The 17,567-nt window shown below is 37.1% G+C and overlaps 1 protein-coding gene across 2 annotated transcripts in view; it reads right to left on the reverse strand.

Annotated features, from left to right (window-relative positions):
- The window catches only part of PKD2L2 (polycystin 2 like 2, transient receptor potential cation channel), a 39,758-nt gene extending 23,390 nt beyond the window's left edge, over positions 1-16,368 (reverse strand). The window contains exons 1-8 of one of the 2 annotated variants that reach the window (XM_023617643.2): positions 15,962-16,368; positions 15,149-15,250; positions 13,410-13,543; positions 11,650-11,906; positions 6,187-6,408; positions 2,134-2,362; positions 640-810; positions 159-340 (exon numbers count right to left, since the gene is read on the reverse strand). In XM_023617643.2, coding sequence (XP_023473411.2) covers positions 159-340; positions 640-810; positions 2,134-2,362; positions 6,187-6,408; positions 11,650-11,906; positions 13,410-13,543; positions 15,149-15,250; positions 15,962-16,232 — 1,568 coding nt within the window. In that variant the 5' untranslated portion in view covers positions 16,233-16,368. Of the gene's footprint in view, positions 1-158; positions 341-639; positions 811-2,133; positions 2,363-6,186; positions 6,409-11,649; positions 11,907-13,409; positions 13,544-15,148; positions 15,251-15,420 lie in introns of both variants that reach the window. The other variant, XM_023617644.2, reaches the window with a different exon arrangement.
- Between the last annotated feature and the right edge of the window lie 1,199 nt (positions 16,369-17,567).

Genomic DNA, 17,567 nt, shown 5'->3' on the forward strand with positions numbered 1-17,567 from the left:
TTCAATGCCTAACTGTACTTCGACTGTGACAGCCATCAGTGAAAATATCAAACCAAGTTTAAATTTATTAAAGCTCATCTTACTACTTATCATAGGCTTTCCATAATTTTTTGGGTTATAAACTGGAAAATATAATGATCTTTATCCTAAGAGCTTACATGGAATTGTGAAAAGTGGAAAAGTCATCAACTTGTGATCCAAAAACAAGAAATCCTAACTGGGCGTAAGCAAAGAATATTATAAAAAACATGATGGCAAATCCTACTATGTCTTTGATACAGCGAGACAAGGTTGATGACAGCTGAGACATCGTCTTATTAAAGCTTATGAATTTGAATATCTGCAAGAGAACAAAGTTAATTGAAACAGGAGAATATTATAGATTACAATTACTTAGAGTAAGTTAAGTTAATTTCAGAAAAATCTACTTTAAATTAAAGGAAGTGCTTAACGGTAGTCAGGGGTGTTTGGGGATTCACCAGCAATCGTTACAAGGACAAACTACCTTTAATATTACTTTACAGTTAAGAATATCCTTTTGTTTTTTCATGACTTTGTAGTTTAAGTTCCCACTTTGGTACGTAATATAATAAAATATTATATCTAGTCTGTTTATCTAGTATAATAAAATATAAATACCTTTATCCATGCAAAGAAGATAGTAATAGCAATTATATTGTTGTAATAAATGTGCCAGTATGCAAGAAAATAGAAGTCTGAATATTCTTCAGTATTTTTTAACAGCTTTCCAAGTAAGAGAAAAACTTGTATAATACAGTATGAGTTGAGGAAAACAGCCACAAAACACAACTAAATGGGAAAGTAAGAAGGATTAAATTAGAGATTATTTCTCTAAATCTCCTGCAGCCTATGGAGAAACACATGAAAAAGTTCACCAAAAGTTCAACAAAAAGGGAAGGAGAGATAAGACATAGGCTTTTACATAAATGGAAGTAAGCCTCAACTTACAGAAGTTTAAGGTAGTATAATTATCATAAAAGTAGAAAAATATTGATCGCCTGGTCATCCTAATCTACCTGCTTGCTTGTTTCTTTGAGTCATAAAGCACAAATGTATAAAATGATTATATAATTCTGACTAGGCCATAAGGGTTTCTGCTCCATGTATGCCTAAAAGTTTAATATTTTCCACCACGTAACACTATAAGAAAAAAAACTTTACAGTTCCAAAAAATAAACCCTTTTAGATCCCTTTAACAACTCTTTTAGAAAAGAATTTCAGAACCAGATTATCTTAGGTATCAGAGCTTTGTAACTGTCAAGAAAATTTTCCTGTGATTTCCCTTGCCTGAATACTCAATAGTTAAACACTTAAATGCTCTGTTAAACATCATTGGGGAAACCAGAGAGGTAGATGGCACACTTTCTGACTCTGAGAAATTTTCAATCTGGTTTTGGGAAACACAGCTTATATACTGGATTGGCTGTAACTAAGGGCCAATAAGGGTGAAAGATCAGATTGTATGAGCCAGAAATGTTTGTTCATCATTCCTAAAACCAAGCTCTTACCATTTGTCCTGCCCTGCCTACATCTCTGTTTATTTCAGTATGTTCCAGTGACCAAAACTGGCAGTCTTTGGAGTTTCTTTCAGGGACTATCTCCCCAATCCTGGTGTCCTCTGTGCCCACAAGCTACCTTCTGGCTGTTCGAACCTCCTCTCCCTTCAGTATCCTGCCTAAGCTTGTCTTTTGCCTATCCTTTCAAAACTCAGAGTGAGAAGGAAAGCAGATTTAGGCAACATATAAGAGTACATTTTAAAGGACCTTGCCCAAAAAGATCCATGAGTTTTAACATGAGGCTCTGTAAGGAACGCATTTTTGAGTGGGGGCAGGGAGACCTACTTACTGTGTACATTAAATCATAATACCTATGGAATCACCTATTCCTCTAGGTTTATGCTGCTGATTCTCCCAAGGACCAAATCAGAAAAAAAACTTGTTCCTTTTGGAGGTATACCATTAATATTTACTATGACAGTTCATTTTATGACTGATACTTGCAGCTATTAAAGTAAGTCCCAGATGAATAGAAAATTCTGCTTTCACACCTCCCTCATCGGTGGGTTGAGATGTGTTTCCATTCAACCATACATGTGAATATATATATACTTACTGCCAAAAGTAGCAATTCTAGCCAGTTCCAAATACTTTTGAAATAGGCATACTTAAATTCACTTATATTTTTGATTTCTTGTGTTGTGAAGACAATAAGAAAAATACAAAATGTGATTTCACAGGAAGCAATAAAATAATCATAGTAGCTAACATATCTGAGGAGCTTCACAGAGTAAAACTGCCATGAAGTAAGTATGCCTCCAGTTGCAGGGAATTCTGCCACCAATCTGTAAAATAAGGTTTGTGAAAGTAACTATGCATTTCAAGCATTTACATTTCAGTATCTAATTCAATGTGAAATTTCTAATCAGTGATGGTGTGTACTTTAATGATAATCAGTTATTTTGTACAAAATATGTTTTCTTGGGATCGTGGGTTCAATTTTAAAAGTTTCTAGTGGATTTACTTATTTTTTAATGGCTTCTTCACTTTTTTTGTACTCTGAATATTCACAGTGGTCAAAGACTTATGTATATGATAAAGTAAGATGTGATTTTAGGCAGACATTTGTTCTAGTCTGTATTTAGATTGCTCGTTCATAACTGGACATACTAATTTATCTCCACAGAGAATGAGATGATGTTCAAGAAAATGCTATACTGTTAGTTACTATTATTAGTCAGGACTCCCCCCAAAATATATAATTCTTGAATATTTCAGAGGAGGGAAATATGGTTTCCCTCTTTAGCTTATTAGAGATACTTCTTGCTTTTAAATGTCAAGTCACATATTCTACCAAAGCAAATCTTTTCTGTTTACTTTAGGCACTGGATGTTGGATACAAAGATCTATATGCAAATAGAAATGTAGAAATTAATTCCAACACTAAATATAAAAAGATTTTGAAGTTGTTCACTGTATTTCCAGTGTTCTCCACAACTTCAGATAATTAAGATTGGTAGTAACTTACTCATACAACTCAACAACCAAAAACCAAATAACCCAATCAAAAAATGGGCAGAGGATCTGAATGGACATTTTTCCAAAGAAGATATACTGATGGCCAAGAGGCACATGAAAAGATGTTCAACATCACAAATTATTAGGGAAATGCAAATCAAAACCATAATAACATATGACCTTACACCCATCAGAATGGCTATTATTAAAAAGATAAGAAATGACAAGTGTTAGAGAGGATATGGAGAAAAAGGAACACTTGTACACTGCTGGTGGGAATGTAAATTGGTGCAACCACTAAGGAAAACAGTATGGAGATTCCTCAAAAAATTAAGAATAGAACTACCATATGATCCAGCTATTCCACTTCTGGGTATTTATCCAAAGAACACAAAAACACTAATTTAAAAAGATATTTGCATCCCTATGTTCATTGCAGCATTATTTACAATAGCCAAGACTTGGAAGCAATCTAAGTGCCCATCAATGGATGAATGGATAAAGAAGATGTGGTTTATACATATAATGGAATACAGCCATAAAGAAAAGGCATTAAAAAAAGACAAAATCCTGCCATTTGCAACACCATGGATGGACCTTGAGGGTATTATGCTAAGTGAACAAAGTCAGACAGAGAAAGATATTTACCATGTGGCTTCATTCATATGTAGAAGATAAACAAAGAACCACATCCATATGGAGAACAGATTGGTGGTTACCAGAAGGCAAGAGGGCAAGAGGAGGGCAAGAGGAGTAAAGGGGCACATGTACAGTGATGGCAACTAGACTTTGGTGGTGAACACAATGCAGTCTATACAGAAGTCAAAATACAATGATGCACACCTGAAATTTATATAATGTTATAAACCAATGTGGCCTCAATAATTAAAAAAAAAAGAATTGGCAATAATTTAAGGAACCAGCATCTCTAGCACAATGTCACAATGTAATTATTCTTACCTAAAGATATTAGCAAATCTTACTGGTACTGGAATAAGGTGCTGCCAAAAAAACAAAACCAAAACAACCAAGTAACAAACAGAAAACAGAACTATTTGTTTCACCTTGCACATAGTAGGTATGCAATGTTGGAGAAGTGAGTGAAGTGAAAGAAACTCAATATTTTGATTTGAAGTGTAGACTAATAAAAAGGGAGAAAAAGAACAGCATTCAGTTTAGTTTGCCAGATACATGTACAAAAAGGAAAATAGGTGGATAAGTTCTTCTGTTGTTAGTGCTGTGGAGTCGATTCTGACTCCTAGAGACTCTGTGTACAGCAGAGTGGAACCTGCCTGGTATTTTTGCAACATTTTCTCACCTGTAATTTTATCAGAAAATACACGACTGCTATTCATAGGGTTTATCATGGCTGTGTTTATGAAGTGGGTGGCCAGGTCCTTCTTCCTAGTCTGTCTAGTCTGGAAGCTCTGCTCAAACCTGTCCACCATGGGTGACCCTGTTGGTATTTGAAATACTGGTGGCACAGCTTTCAGTATCACAGCAACAGCAGCCACCACAGTAAGACAACCAACAGATGGGTGATGTGGTTCCCTGACGGGGAAACTAACTGGGCTGCGGCAGTGAGATTGCCAACTCTTAACCACTAGACCACCAGGATACGGTCTTAGCGGAAACAATATGCTTCCATACAACTACTGATTAGATACACAACCAGTTAACAGTCTCAAAATCTGCTACGTTTCTAAACAATAACATTTTAAAAGGTAACAGAGAATAAGCATAAAACCTAGAGACAAGAAATCTGAACTTAATCTAGTATAACAAGGCATCTTTCATATGACTTTAAGCCAGTTACCCCAGTATTTTTACTCTTATTTAGGACATAGAAATGATTTGTATTCTTCACTTTATCCTGATTAAGACTATTGGGAAGAGTGAATAATGTTGGTTAAAATCTCTGATTCCTGAAAGAAAAGAACTATAAAATAAAAGTATAATGTCCATTGGCTACTTAAGGTAATTCATTTGATTTATTCAGTTTTACAAATTTTAAAGGCCATGGTTATGTTTCACTGTCACTGTTGCTCAAGGCAAAGTCCCCTAATCAGAATAAATGCCAATTCCACATTCCATTCAGAGTAAAACTCTAAGACTCATGAGAGGAAAGTGGCTCACTGAAATTGTAGTGGACACATTGTTTGCCTGTCTAGAGGTCATTATCCCATTCCTTCTTCTAGCAGAAGTGTATCAGGCATCCACCCATTCTCAGATTACTAGAGGATGCTTGTTCAATCCCCAGACAGACCTAATCATGGCAATCCTATTTCCTTTGCCAGTATTTGATTCTAGAACCCAGGCCTAAGCCAATTATGTGGTCCAGGTTAGGCAGATGACCTAAGGTAATCAGACTAATGGGAAGAATTTTTTTTCTTTGGTTGATTCTCTCTCCTCCTCTACCTCAGGAGAGGTGGTTTTTCATCCTCCTCCTGGGTCCAACAAGTTAGCCCAGGCACATCCTTCTTATGCAATGGCAGAGTGCAAGAGAGCAAGTTTTAATGTCCAAACCCATTTCAAGCTTCTGGTTGTATCATGTCTGCTAACATCTCATTGACCAAAGCGAGTCACATGGTTGAGCACAAGGGCTGGGGCAGTGCACCCTTCCTTGGACGGCAGGGCACTGCAAGTTTACATGGCAAAGATGTAAAGAATTGGGGCCATTTTTGCAAATCACCACAGAATCTATTCATTTCTAGGATGCTGGCTACTGTTATATTTGTTTGAAATTTAAATTGTTCATTCTTGAGACTAAAATTAATAACTTTAAAGAAGCTCATTCTGAAAGGAAATCGACAGATTTGAATGATCTGATTTAGAGGAAGAAATCATCGAAACAAATGTTAGATCTGTGCAACTGCAGAATGACAAGAAATCAAACAATATATCCTTAAGTAACATAAAACTAACATATTGTATGTAATTCTTCATATTCTTGAATATATTCTGAAATAACAAAACACTGAATATGATGTTGCTTTACTTTCTTTTTCGTTATTGGCAGAACTACATTATATTTATATTGAAGCTTATGATTTTAATGTTCATACAAATATGCACAAACTGGAAACCCTAATGAGGGCTCTGAATGCTTTTTAAATTCAATATACTAATAAAGAGGTTTTGAGTCACTCACCTGATGATGCAAAACAGATTTACATTAGCATTGTATAATGAAAAATCAATAAAAATAACTCTAGTCCCTCTTGTGATCCAGCTGTTCAGTCGAAGGTTAATGAACTTGGTTTTGGTTTCAGATTTCAATTTTGATAAAGTGAACATATATCCCCCGTTTTGGTAAACACCAACAAATCCCCAGTGCCAAGGGGAGTTGGTACGAGGAGCAGAGTATGTCCATCTGATGGATATAAAAAGAATAATGGAGATATGAGAAAGCCTGACTGAGAAGTAGTCTAAGAATTTAAGCTAATTTTTGGTTCAAAAGTAGAAGTACAAAAAAGAAGTAGTACTAAGTTCATAGTATTATAGTAATTTTGAAGCAAGACAATGAGTTAAAGATTAAATTAAAAGGATTAAGATTTAACACATTTTCATTTGTTAGTGTTTATCGTGGGCAACACACTGGACTAGATGCTATGAGAAACAACTTTAAAAAATCCATCTGTCGCCTCAGGGAACTTAAAATCTAGAAAGTAATGACTGATTTTTTTCTTTAACGTTGTCTCTGTTGTCTCATGAGATATTTAGTCTTTGAGTAGGACAAGAATATCAGGGGTTTTGAATCAGAAATACCTGTCTCTACACAGGAAAAAAAGGTGTTCATAGTTTGTCTTCTAAAGGTCATATACCTTTCATAAATGCCCAATAAATAAAACCTTTGTTACAATGTCTATACTGTTATATAGGTATCTTATTTTAATGAAAGTACATAAATGAAAGTAAAATGTGTATAATTAAATTTTGTTTCCATTCTCCTTTTAAATTATGGGATATCAAAAACTAAAGCCTTGATTTATCATTTCAGTCCCTATTCCATCTCTCCAAAACAGATTTGAACAATTATACAAAGATGCACTCTTAAACTCATTTTTCTATTGATAACACTATGTTTTGTTTTCAGCAGAGGGGGGAAAAAGTGACACCACTAAGAAAAAAATCTCATATTTAATGAAAATTCCCTAGATGTACTTTTGAGTGTTTCCTGCATGATTGTTAAACTGAAACAAGAACATGTTACACCAACACTCTCCTACTTCCAATTTTTGATAATGTTTTTAATTAATGAATGCTACATTTTAGATAGACAAACAAGCACAAATTAGTTGTTAGGGAGTAACAGGTATTACAATTCCAAATCCATAGTGTTAATTTTGGTATTTACATTATTTGTAGTTGTTATGAGAATATGGAATATTAGAATGCCCAACAGATTAGTCTTGAGATTCCAATTTAAAATGTGTAATTAAATAATTGATTTAGCTTGTAATTTTTCATTGAAAGAGAAATAGTGTACAGTACAGCCATGTGTCACTTAAAGACGGGGATACTTGTGAGAAACATGTCATTAGGTGATTTTGTCATTATGTGAACATCACAGAATACTCACACATACCTAAATAGCCTATAGCCTACTACACACCTGGGCTATATGGAGTAGCCTATTGCTCTTAGGCTACAAACCTGGACAGCAGGTTACTGTACTGAATACTGCAGGTGATTGTAGCACAATGGTAAGTATTTGTATATCTAAACATATCTAAACATAGAAAAGGTACACTAAAAATACAGTATAAAAGATAAAAAATGGTACACCCGCACAGGGCACTTACCAGGAATGGAGCTTGCAGGACTGGAGGCTGCTCTGGGGCAGTGAGTGAGTGAGTGGAGTGAATGTGAAGCCCTAGACATTTCCGTACACTACTGTAGACTTTATAAACACTGTATACTTAGGCTACATTTATAAAAAATTTTTTCTTTCCTCAACAATAAACTAAGCTTAGCTCTGTAAATTTTTTACTTCATAAACTTTTAAATTTTTTTAACTTTTCAATTCTTTCATAATAACACTTACCTTAAAACAAACACATTGTACATAAACATTTTCTTTCTTTACATCCTTAGTCTATAAGCTTTTTTCTGTTTTTGACATTTTCAATTTTTTTTACTTTTTAAACTTTTTTGTGAAAGACTAAGACACAAACACACACATTAGCCTAGGCACAAACAGGGTCAAAATCATTAATATCACTGTCTTCCACCTCCACATCTTGTCCCACTGGAAAGTCTTCAGGGTCAATAACACATATGGAACTGTCATCTCCTATAACAACAATGGCTTCTTCTGGAATACCTCCTGAAGGACCTGCCTGAGACTCTTGAGAAGGTATCACTCTTTTCAGAAATATGTCCATGGTGGTTTGCTTGGCTTCTTTCTTTTTTTCATCATAGATTTGCTTGTAAGCAGATAATGCACCATGAACATTCCTCCCTATTAATGAAAACCTTTTGGTGTTGGGGTCCATGTTTTCAAACTTTTTAAGGAGCTTATTGAAGTCCTTGTTAAGGGCTCTTCTTCTTTTTCTGCAGTTTTCTTTTCTCTTGCCTCTTTTTCAGCTCTGCATTCCTGTTCCAGTTCCAACAATTCCTTATTAGTTAATTCCTCAGGAACTATCTCTAGGAGCTCTTCAATGTTATTCTCACTCACACCCAAGTTAAAGTTGTTTGCTGTCTCAACTGAAGCCTTGTTAAGTTTTGAAACCTCCTCATCCTTGCTAAATCCTTTGAAGTCATAGACAAAACTCTTGAAGGTGTTCCTCCAGAGGTCATTCATACACTCCTTGGTGTCATCACCACAAGCCCATGCAAGGTTCTTGATGCAGTCATAGATATTGTAATCCTTCCAGAATTGCATCAGTATCTTTCTCAGTTCCAGCAATAGCCTGGGCAAAGGTCCTCCTCAAGTAGTAGGCCTTAAAAGCTGCTATAACTCCTTCATCTATTGGTTGGATCAAAGAGGTGGTATTTGGAGGGAGAAATACAGCTTCAATATTGGGATGAAGATCACCAATAAAGGGGGATGTCTGGGAGTATCATCAACAATAAGCAAATCTTGACAGGTACGTTATTTTCCAAACAGTACTTCTCCATTTTGCTGGCACAGAAATTCAGAAGGGCATCTTGGAAGAGGAGGTGGGTCGTCCGTGACATCTTATTGCTCTGTAGTATGCTGGCAATGTGTGCTTACTGATATGCTTGAAGGTCCTGGGGTTCCCATTGTGCCAGATCACAAAGAGTTTCAATTTGTAGCCTGCAACATTGCCCCTCCAAGAAAGACTGTTATCCTGTCCTTAAAAGTCTTGAAATCTGGCATTGACTTGGCCTCCTTATACATGAAAGTCCTCTCAGGCATCTATTTCCAGAATAGGGAGTTTTCATCCATATTGAATATTTGCTCTGGCAAATAATTTTCCTCCACAATCAGCTTATCTAGAGTTTCCAAAAATCCTTCAGCTGCTTTCACATCAGCACTCACAGGCTCACCACTCACTTTCATGTTATGTGTTGAATAACAATTCTGGAATCATTTAAACCACCCACAGCTAGTGGTAAATTCAACATTGTAGTTGGGTACAGCCTCTTCTTTCGACATCACAAACAAGCTTTTTGCTTTGGCTTTGATCATCACGGCACCAAGAGGGATAGGCTTCTGTGTCTGCTCTTCAACCCAGATCATTAGAAGTTTCTCCGAGTCTGATATAGGCCCTTCTCAAATTTTTGTTAGTCTCATTGCCTTCAGTGAAGCAGACCCTTTAACAGCTTCCGTCACTTTGTTCTTGTTCTTCAAGATTGTAGCTACAGTGGAATGGGACATGACCGACTGGTGAGCAATAAGCATCACTGACTTTCCACCTTCGTAGTCCTTAATCACTTTTAATTTCACTTCCAAGTCAATCACTTGATGTGGTCTCCTACTGGCAACATTAGCAGTACATTTTGTATGCTTAGGGGCCATGATGAACAAAACAACACAAGATTAAATCAAGCACAAGAGAAAATGATGCAATCAAGAGAGGCAGTGAACATGAGAGGTGCAAGGCTGCTGCTGGCATAACACAACATACTGTTTTACAGTAAACTCTTTTTTATAAGTAGAAAGGGTACACTCTAAAATAATGATTAAAAGTATAGTATAGTAAATACATAAGCCAGTAACAGTTGTTTATTATCAAGTATTATGTACTGTACATAATTTTATGTGCTATGCTTTTCTACAACTGGCAGCGCAGTAGGTTTATTTACACCAGCATCACCACAAACACATGAGTAATGTGTTGTGCCATGATGGCTATGACATCACTAGGCGATAGAAATTTTTCAGCTCCATAATAATCTAATGAGACCACCATTGTATATGTGGTCCATTGTTAACTAAAATGGCACTATGTAACACATGACTATACTGTAATGTTTAATATGTCACTATACTTATCAATTTATTAGATTTGTAAGAATTATACGAGCACTATGTTGCCCTCAAGGACACTCAAAAACTCATACAAAGAAAAATTAGTCAACAAAAATCACAAGGCAATGATTAATCCTGGGGATACAAGGGAGGTTGTTCAAGAAAGGAAATGTAATCATTGTTCATATTTATAATATAAACATTGACTAATGATTAACAAAAACTATGGTTTAACTACAGGCTAAGAGGAACAGGAAGAGCGTGTGTAGAGGGAGTGGTAGGAGAAGGATACATGACAGATACCTTCCATGACAGAGAAAATAGATATATACAACTATAAAATCAAGTAATAGCACTATAAACATGTTATTTAGAAATAGAACGTATATACCAGAAGAAATGACTAAAAGGGCTAAAAGTGGCAGCTCCTGGAGTGGGAATTATGAGTAGGAAAGGGTGGACTTTTATAAAAATTTGTATCACTTTGAAAACATTAAGTTTTAAAAACAGGTTTATTTTCTGTCCCCTATGATTTTCATAGGACCCTAAAAGCAATTATACCAGAAGCTTCTGTGTTAAGGGGAGGCAGTGTCAGTGGCTTTGGGCTTTCGCATTTTGAATATAAAGTGTAGACATGAGTCTACACTGGCATGAGCCTCAGGCACTTTGGAGAACAGCAGCCATAATATCTTTGGGAGGCATCATCAGATGCAGTGCCACTGGAGACTAACTACCCCTTTTTAGTAATGGCCAACAACAGAATCTTCTGATTCTAAGGCAGAGTGAGAAAGGAGGAAAGCAGCAGGGCACACCTAAGACACTCCTTAGGGAACCCCAGGAACATTTGGGATGGGTTTGAGGGAGTCTGGCCAGAGCCAGAAAAGCTGAGTATTGTAAAAGCAAAACTGGACACTTTGCCTTGTGTGCAATACGACTTAGCACTTCATATACCACAGTCAGAAAAAAAGAAAACACTTTCCAGCCTTTGGTAAACAAAAAAATAACAGTTTCACTCTTCCTTTTCTAAACATTGCATCTCTGAGTATTCTTTGATACTATCATCTAAACAGTCTTCTTACCAGCCAGATGCCTACTGCTATCATTTGGAAAATACACATTTTCACAATTGTTTAAGCTGCTAGAAAAAGTTATGTATAATTTTATACTACTTACTCAGTATCCTGTTTAAGGCCAAACTCAGACAGGTCTTCATTTCCAGAAGTGTATCTGTCATAACATTCACTCATCAAAGACTGAAAGGATGAATAGACCTTGCATGTGTTATTGCGGACTTTTAGTTGACGGACTCTGGGGACTCCTAAAAGTATGTTCTCATAGTAGATGCGACTGCTGTTCTTTAAATCATACAACTTCTCGCTATTGTACCATGAGTCCCAGTACAGACCTTCCAAAAGGGGTCCTTCCATAAACTTCATAGAGAAAGATAAATGTTATGGGGAAAAATATTTTCATTATCAACTGTAAAACAGAATCTACAGTCATTATGTTATCCATAAGAGTATAAAAATCAGTGATTTTGAGGATGAGTATGAAAATTAAATTACTGACCAAGCCAGCATTAATATTAATGGTAATGATGATGATGATGATGATGATGATAATGAAGATGGTTAACACTGAGCACTTAGTATGCACTACGTACTGCTTTAAGCACTTTACAAGTATTAACTCATGTAATCGCATAAGCCTTCTCCTTATGAGGGGTATACTGAAAATCATCCCCCAATACATGAGTATCAGAACAGATCATGCCACAAATCATGACTTCACTTTAGAGTTGTCTGTGTCCCTCTTACTCCACAACTCTGGTGGAGGTGACTGCTACTCCTGGCTCTGCCCCTATCTGCTTCTTCTAAGAGATCCCAAACCCAGGGTTCATTTTTTTCTTTCCTGCCTTTGTCTTCTTTGCCATTGGCCATGTACATACCTGAAGACAGCACAATAAAAAAGAAGCAGGGTGAATTCCACTTCTTCTTTCAGGGAAAATTTCGTATCACTCTTTCACATTTCGTCTGGCCTAAACCAATGACCTCTATTAGCCTTCATCTTATACTTCACTTCCCCTTTCACTCTCAGGAAATGACCTTGTCTCCCTGATAAATTTCAAATTCCTAGCGTGGCATTCATGATTTAACCTCTGTCCAATTCATAGTTTGGCCTTTTCTACCTCATCTTCCATATGCCTATAATGCCAAACATAGCTTGATATGTAGAATTACTTATAGCACATATTGTTTATCCTTCCTAGAATGCGCTTCCATTATTCATCCTTTAAAACTCAACTGAATCGTCATCACCTCCGGAAAGCCTTCCCTTCCTCTTCCTTGCATACCCCAATGTTTGTGACATGGGATACCTCAAATTGCTGTTCCCTTAACTGATCTTTCCTCATAATATGAGCATCTTGCTAAGGGTAATGGAAAAAACAATCTGTTCCAGTGCTGAAGGAATGATTCTCTTAGTAATTAAAAACACTATAAAATTATATTTTGTATATGTACTCTTTATTATATACTGTATAGTACTGTAACACACATACAGACAGTACAGGATTGTACACCAAAATCACATATATTTCAGTTTATGGGCAATTTATGGAACTTTTAAGAGTAATTTTCACTATACACAATTATAGACTTAACTCCCACATAAGAAGCAAGTCTCCTATTTTCCACATGCAATGATAATGTTAAAAAGTGTCATTTTTTAAAAAGTTATAAGAACCCTATCACACTCAGAACACAGATTCTCAATAAACAGTTACTGTTTGGTTGATTCTAATAGTTTGAAGAAATGATATTCATTTTTACTCATTCCTTCAACAGATATGCATCGAGCGCCTACTATGTGTGCCAAGGGTTTGCTTACGCAATACCTAAAGCTACTTCATCCACAGTCACCTGATGCCTTACCTTCCAAAAATCAGTTATGCTGCGAATAGACTTAAAGTTGGTTCTCTCATCACCACCCACCGAAGTGTCCAAAAATAGCGATGACATAACTTTGTTTAAGTAATACATATGTGGGTTTACCATCCCAAAAGACACTAAAGAGAAGAATTTTTTGTTTAAAAATTTATGTTTAAAAACTCAGTTTATTAGGATTAAAATGTACTTATAATTTCTTCCCAACCTTCTTTTGAAAATTCAATATTTTTGTCTAATTATAAAACCAATAATAAAACTAAAACAAAATAGAAACATACAAAACAGGAAGAAGTGTCCTATAATCCCACTGCTAGAGTTAGGTTTGGCATATATTCTTCAGATTTTTCTATATGCATACATATTCATAAAGAAAATAACTTTATTTTTACAAAAATGAGATCACATTATATATACTATTCTGCAAGTTGGTTTTTTCTCCATATTGAGAGTAGGCAATGTAATATGGTAAGTAGTTACAACTATGGACTTTGAATTCAAACAGATAACGGTTTGAGTCCCATCAAAGGGATAATATCTCCAACCTCCTAGCTTTGTTATAAGAAGTGAGATAATGCATGTGGAACATTTAAAACTATGTTGTGGCACATGGTAAGAATTTTAAAAATATTAACTAGTATTCTTTCTCACTCTCTCTTTCTAGGGGTGGGTGGGTGGGTTTTAGAGTGGAGTGTCTTTATTTTCTTGCTAGAAGCCCTTTAGTTTTTAGAAACCATTTATCTTCAGCATGAGTCCATGGCACACATGAGCCTATGCCATTCTTTAATGTTGCATATTATTTCACTGTGTACACCAAAATGTTAAATCCTCTGTTGATGGATATTTAGGTTGTTTTCAATTCCTCCTAATTATAAAAAGGTTTTATTTAATCCCTGAACAATGGGATTCTGAATGATCTTTTTATATTTTTCCATTCCCCAAATGTTCCGTAATAAGCATTTAAAAACCAGTCTAAGATATCTTAATTTATAAGATTGACCATAGTTGTCTTTTTAATCAAGATCTGACTCAAACTCACCCCTACAATACCAATTCATTAGTTAATTGATATATAGTTGCTAGTATGTAGGCCATACCAACACGAGATAAGTCCCATCAGCGAGCTTACATCTACTGTCTGTTGGGTGCTCTAAAGACAAAATGCTCTTTAATACTGATTAAGTCAATGCTACTGACCCACAAATAGGAGGAATGCAGGCTGAAATGTTTTCCTGGTCCTCCTTAAGGATTTGCATTGATCCATACCTTCTGTGGCTCAGCACTAATATATTTCACTATTAACTGTGCAACAGGCCAGAGAAAGAACAAAGCAGACATCAAGACTAACTTCTTTGGCCTTATTTGTAGTTTGACCTATGAAAGTAAGTTAATGTACCTATATAGCTCTAAAAGAAATCAAGTTAGAATTGCCAACTCAAGGGAATAATGATATTTAAGATAGAACTGCCAACCAAAGGAATAATTAATTCAATCAACATTGACATGAAAGATTCTCATTATATCTGTGACCTAAAGTTTTGCCCATTCAGAGCTGGAAATAGCCTCAATCTAAAATTCATTTAAGATAATGTCTAAAATGTGTCACTATTTTTCAAGAGGTTTTGCTAGTCTGAAAGCCTATGGTTTTATAAAGCCCATGTTTTGTTTTTCGTCTCCACGTAACTTCTTAGTTCAAATACTGTTATCATCTACATCTGTGTACTTACATATACATAGGTTTACTAAAAAAATTAAGTAGAGTAACAACTCCTGGAGAGTAGTTCTAATTTCTACTTCCCGGCCGTAATGTGGCTTGTGTTGCGGAGTCCCTGTGAGATATAAAACAAAAATTTCCCTCACATTCTGTAATTTATAACGTACATAAATACCGATAGGAAGACACAGCCACTGTTAGCTGTTACAGTGTGTGAAGGAAGGGTCCAACGGATTCTGGTTCCTTTTTTATTCTCACTTTTATGAAGGAGGAATCGTTACTTACATGTTCCCATGGGGGTCAGAGGGCAGTCATTTTATGACTGTATACTAATGAATTTTATAACTTGGATGTTTCCTCACTGGATGTGTCTTAAAATGAAAAAGCAAAATACAAAACAAACAAAAACCCCTCATCTGCCCCTAACATTTTCTCTACCCGTCAACACGGCTTCTTGGGATGGCGGGCTTCAGCTGGAGGGGGAAACGAGCTCGGCCCAGGGCTCCGTCAAGGACATGACTCCCTACATCAACAAAGGACGTCGGACGCTGGCCTAGCGACGGTCATTGGACAGCAAGCGACAGCCCTAGCTCAAGCCTCGGGCAAGGGGCGAGTGCCCGCCCCCCGTAGGGCTTCAGTTTTCCTGTCTGTGAAATGGGATCACCGTCCCTCTCCTCTCCGCTTCTCAAGGGGAGGATGTGAGGGCTAAGGTTGCTGGAGACCCTATCTCTCGCATGAATAGATACTAGGCTACGGAGTACCCTCCACGGGATACGGATCGGCCAAATCGGCCCTGCCCCACCCACTCCCTACGAGCACCCCTCACCGCCTCGGTGCCACCTGGACGCCTCAGCCATGGCCGACCTGGACCGCGACGCCCGTTCCACCGCCACAGGTCTGCTGCGCCTGCGCGGTAGCTTCGCGGCGCGGGCCCTGCCGCTCAGAGGGCGCAAGCCCGCTACAAGTCGCAAGCGAGCATGCGCACCGAGGATGCTGCGGCAGGGGTTAGCCTGAGGCCGGGCCGAGGCTGCGGCGTTTGCCACCAGTGGAGCGCCAAATTCTCGAGCAAACCTGGCTTTGGGCCTGGGGTTAATCATAAAAGTCGTAGTAATTAATTATAACGGGCTTCTTTTTCTTGCATACCTTTAACATTTTTTGGCTTGTTTAGTCTTCACACCGCCTTCCTGAAAGGTAGGTGTTTTGTCCTCATTTTAGGTCTGAGGAAACCGAGGCACCGAGAGGGTAAATAGTTTACCAAAGTCCATGGCTCATTGGGGCAATGTCTGCTGGAGGCCAAAGCCCAAATGCCTATTCAAGACCCGACGCTGCTGCTGCAACCTGCCCAAACTGCTTCTTGATAACCGAGAGCTGTTGCTAGAAGTGGCTGCCACCCCTTTTTCCACCCAATATGGGTAAGAGAACGTTAAGGTAGATTAAAAAAAAAAAAAAAAAATCCAGCTTTGTCGTGATTATGTAAAAGGGCAGGCCAAAACGGTAGTCCTTGGGAACCCAGACTCACATCTGGCCCGGAAGCTTTACAAAGATGAGAAGAAGGGTTGTAAACCAGCTATAGACAAGGCCAAACAAATTTGGTTGCAAATTAAAGTATCTCAAAGCCCGCCAGGGTATGAGACAGGAGGGATGCTCAGGTTGGTAAAGAGGAAAATAAAACGGAATTCAATCGAAAGCCCCTGGGCAGCCAGTGAAGAAAACCACCAAGCTGTTTTGAAACGAAAAAATAAAGCCACTTTTGTTATTTCCCTGAAAGAGAAGTGATGTTGATAAATGCTGTTTTATGTACAGATAAGAAGCAAAACTAGGCCACACAGCAGTGAGGGTCAAAGACTACCAAAGATAAAAGGAACAGGAGAGGCCTAGCAAAAGGCTAACAGAGGCCGGAGAGAGAGAAAGGGCTACTGTCCCAGCTTGATAGTTTAATAAAAAGATTGGCCCCTGTCTCTTCTTGGACTCTCAGATGCCCACAAAATTAGCTCTCTAATGTAAAGGGTTATCTAAACTTAAAATGTAGGAGGAAAAAACCCCCAAAATATAGGAATACAAATTTATATTAAATATAAGAAACAGATGACTCTACAGACTATTCTTATTCCATTGAGCTCAATAGACTCAAAGATCTTGAAGAATTAGAGACCCATTTGGTTAAAACAAAATCACAATTTCAGGAAAGATTTCCTCATGACTTAAGTTACTGTGTCTGCCTTTGAGGTGCAAACCATGGAAAGTCTAGCTCAGTTTCAGGAGGAATTGACTGAGCTGTAAGTGAGCTTCACCAAGAAGACAGACTGTTCTAGAATATAATGTTGTTGCTCTTTTGGAACTTGTCATTCATAGAGTTTGCTGAGTGTTGTTTAATATATAAAAACCAGAAGTTTTATCTTAAGGATCTAGACTTTTGTGCAGAGGAGACAGTC

This window comes from Equus caballus, chromosome 14, assembly GCF_041296265.1.
Source record: "Equus caballus isolate H_3958 breed thoroughbred chromosome 14, TB-T2T, whole genome shotgun sequence".
Taxonomy (NCBI): Eukaryota; Metazoa; Chordata; class Mammalia; order Perissodactyla; family Equidae; genus Equus; species Equus caballus.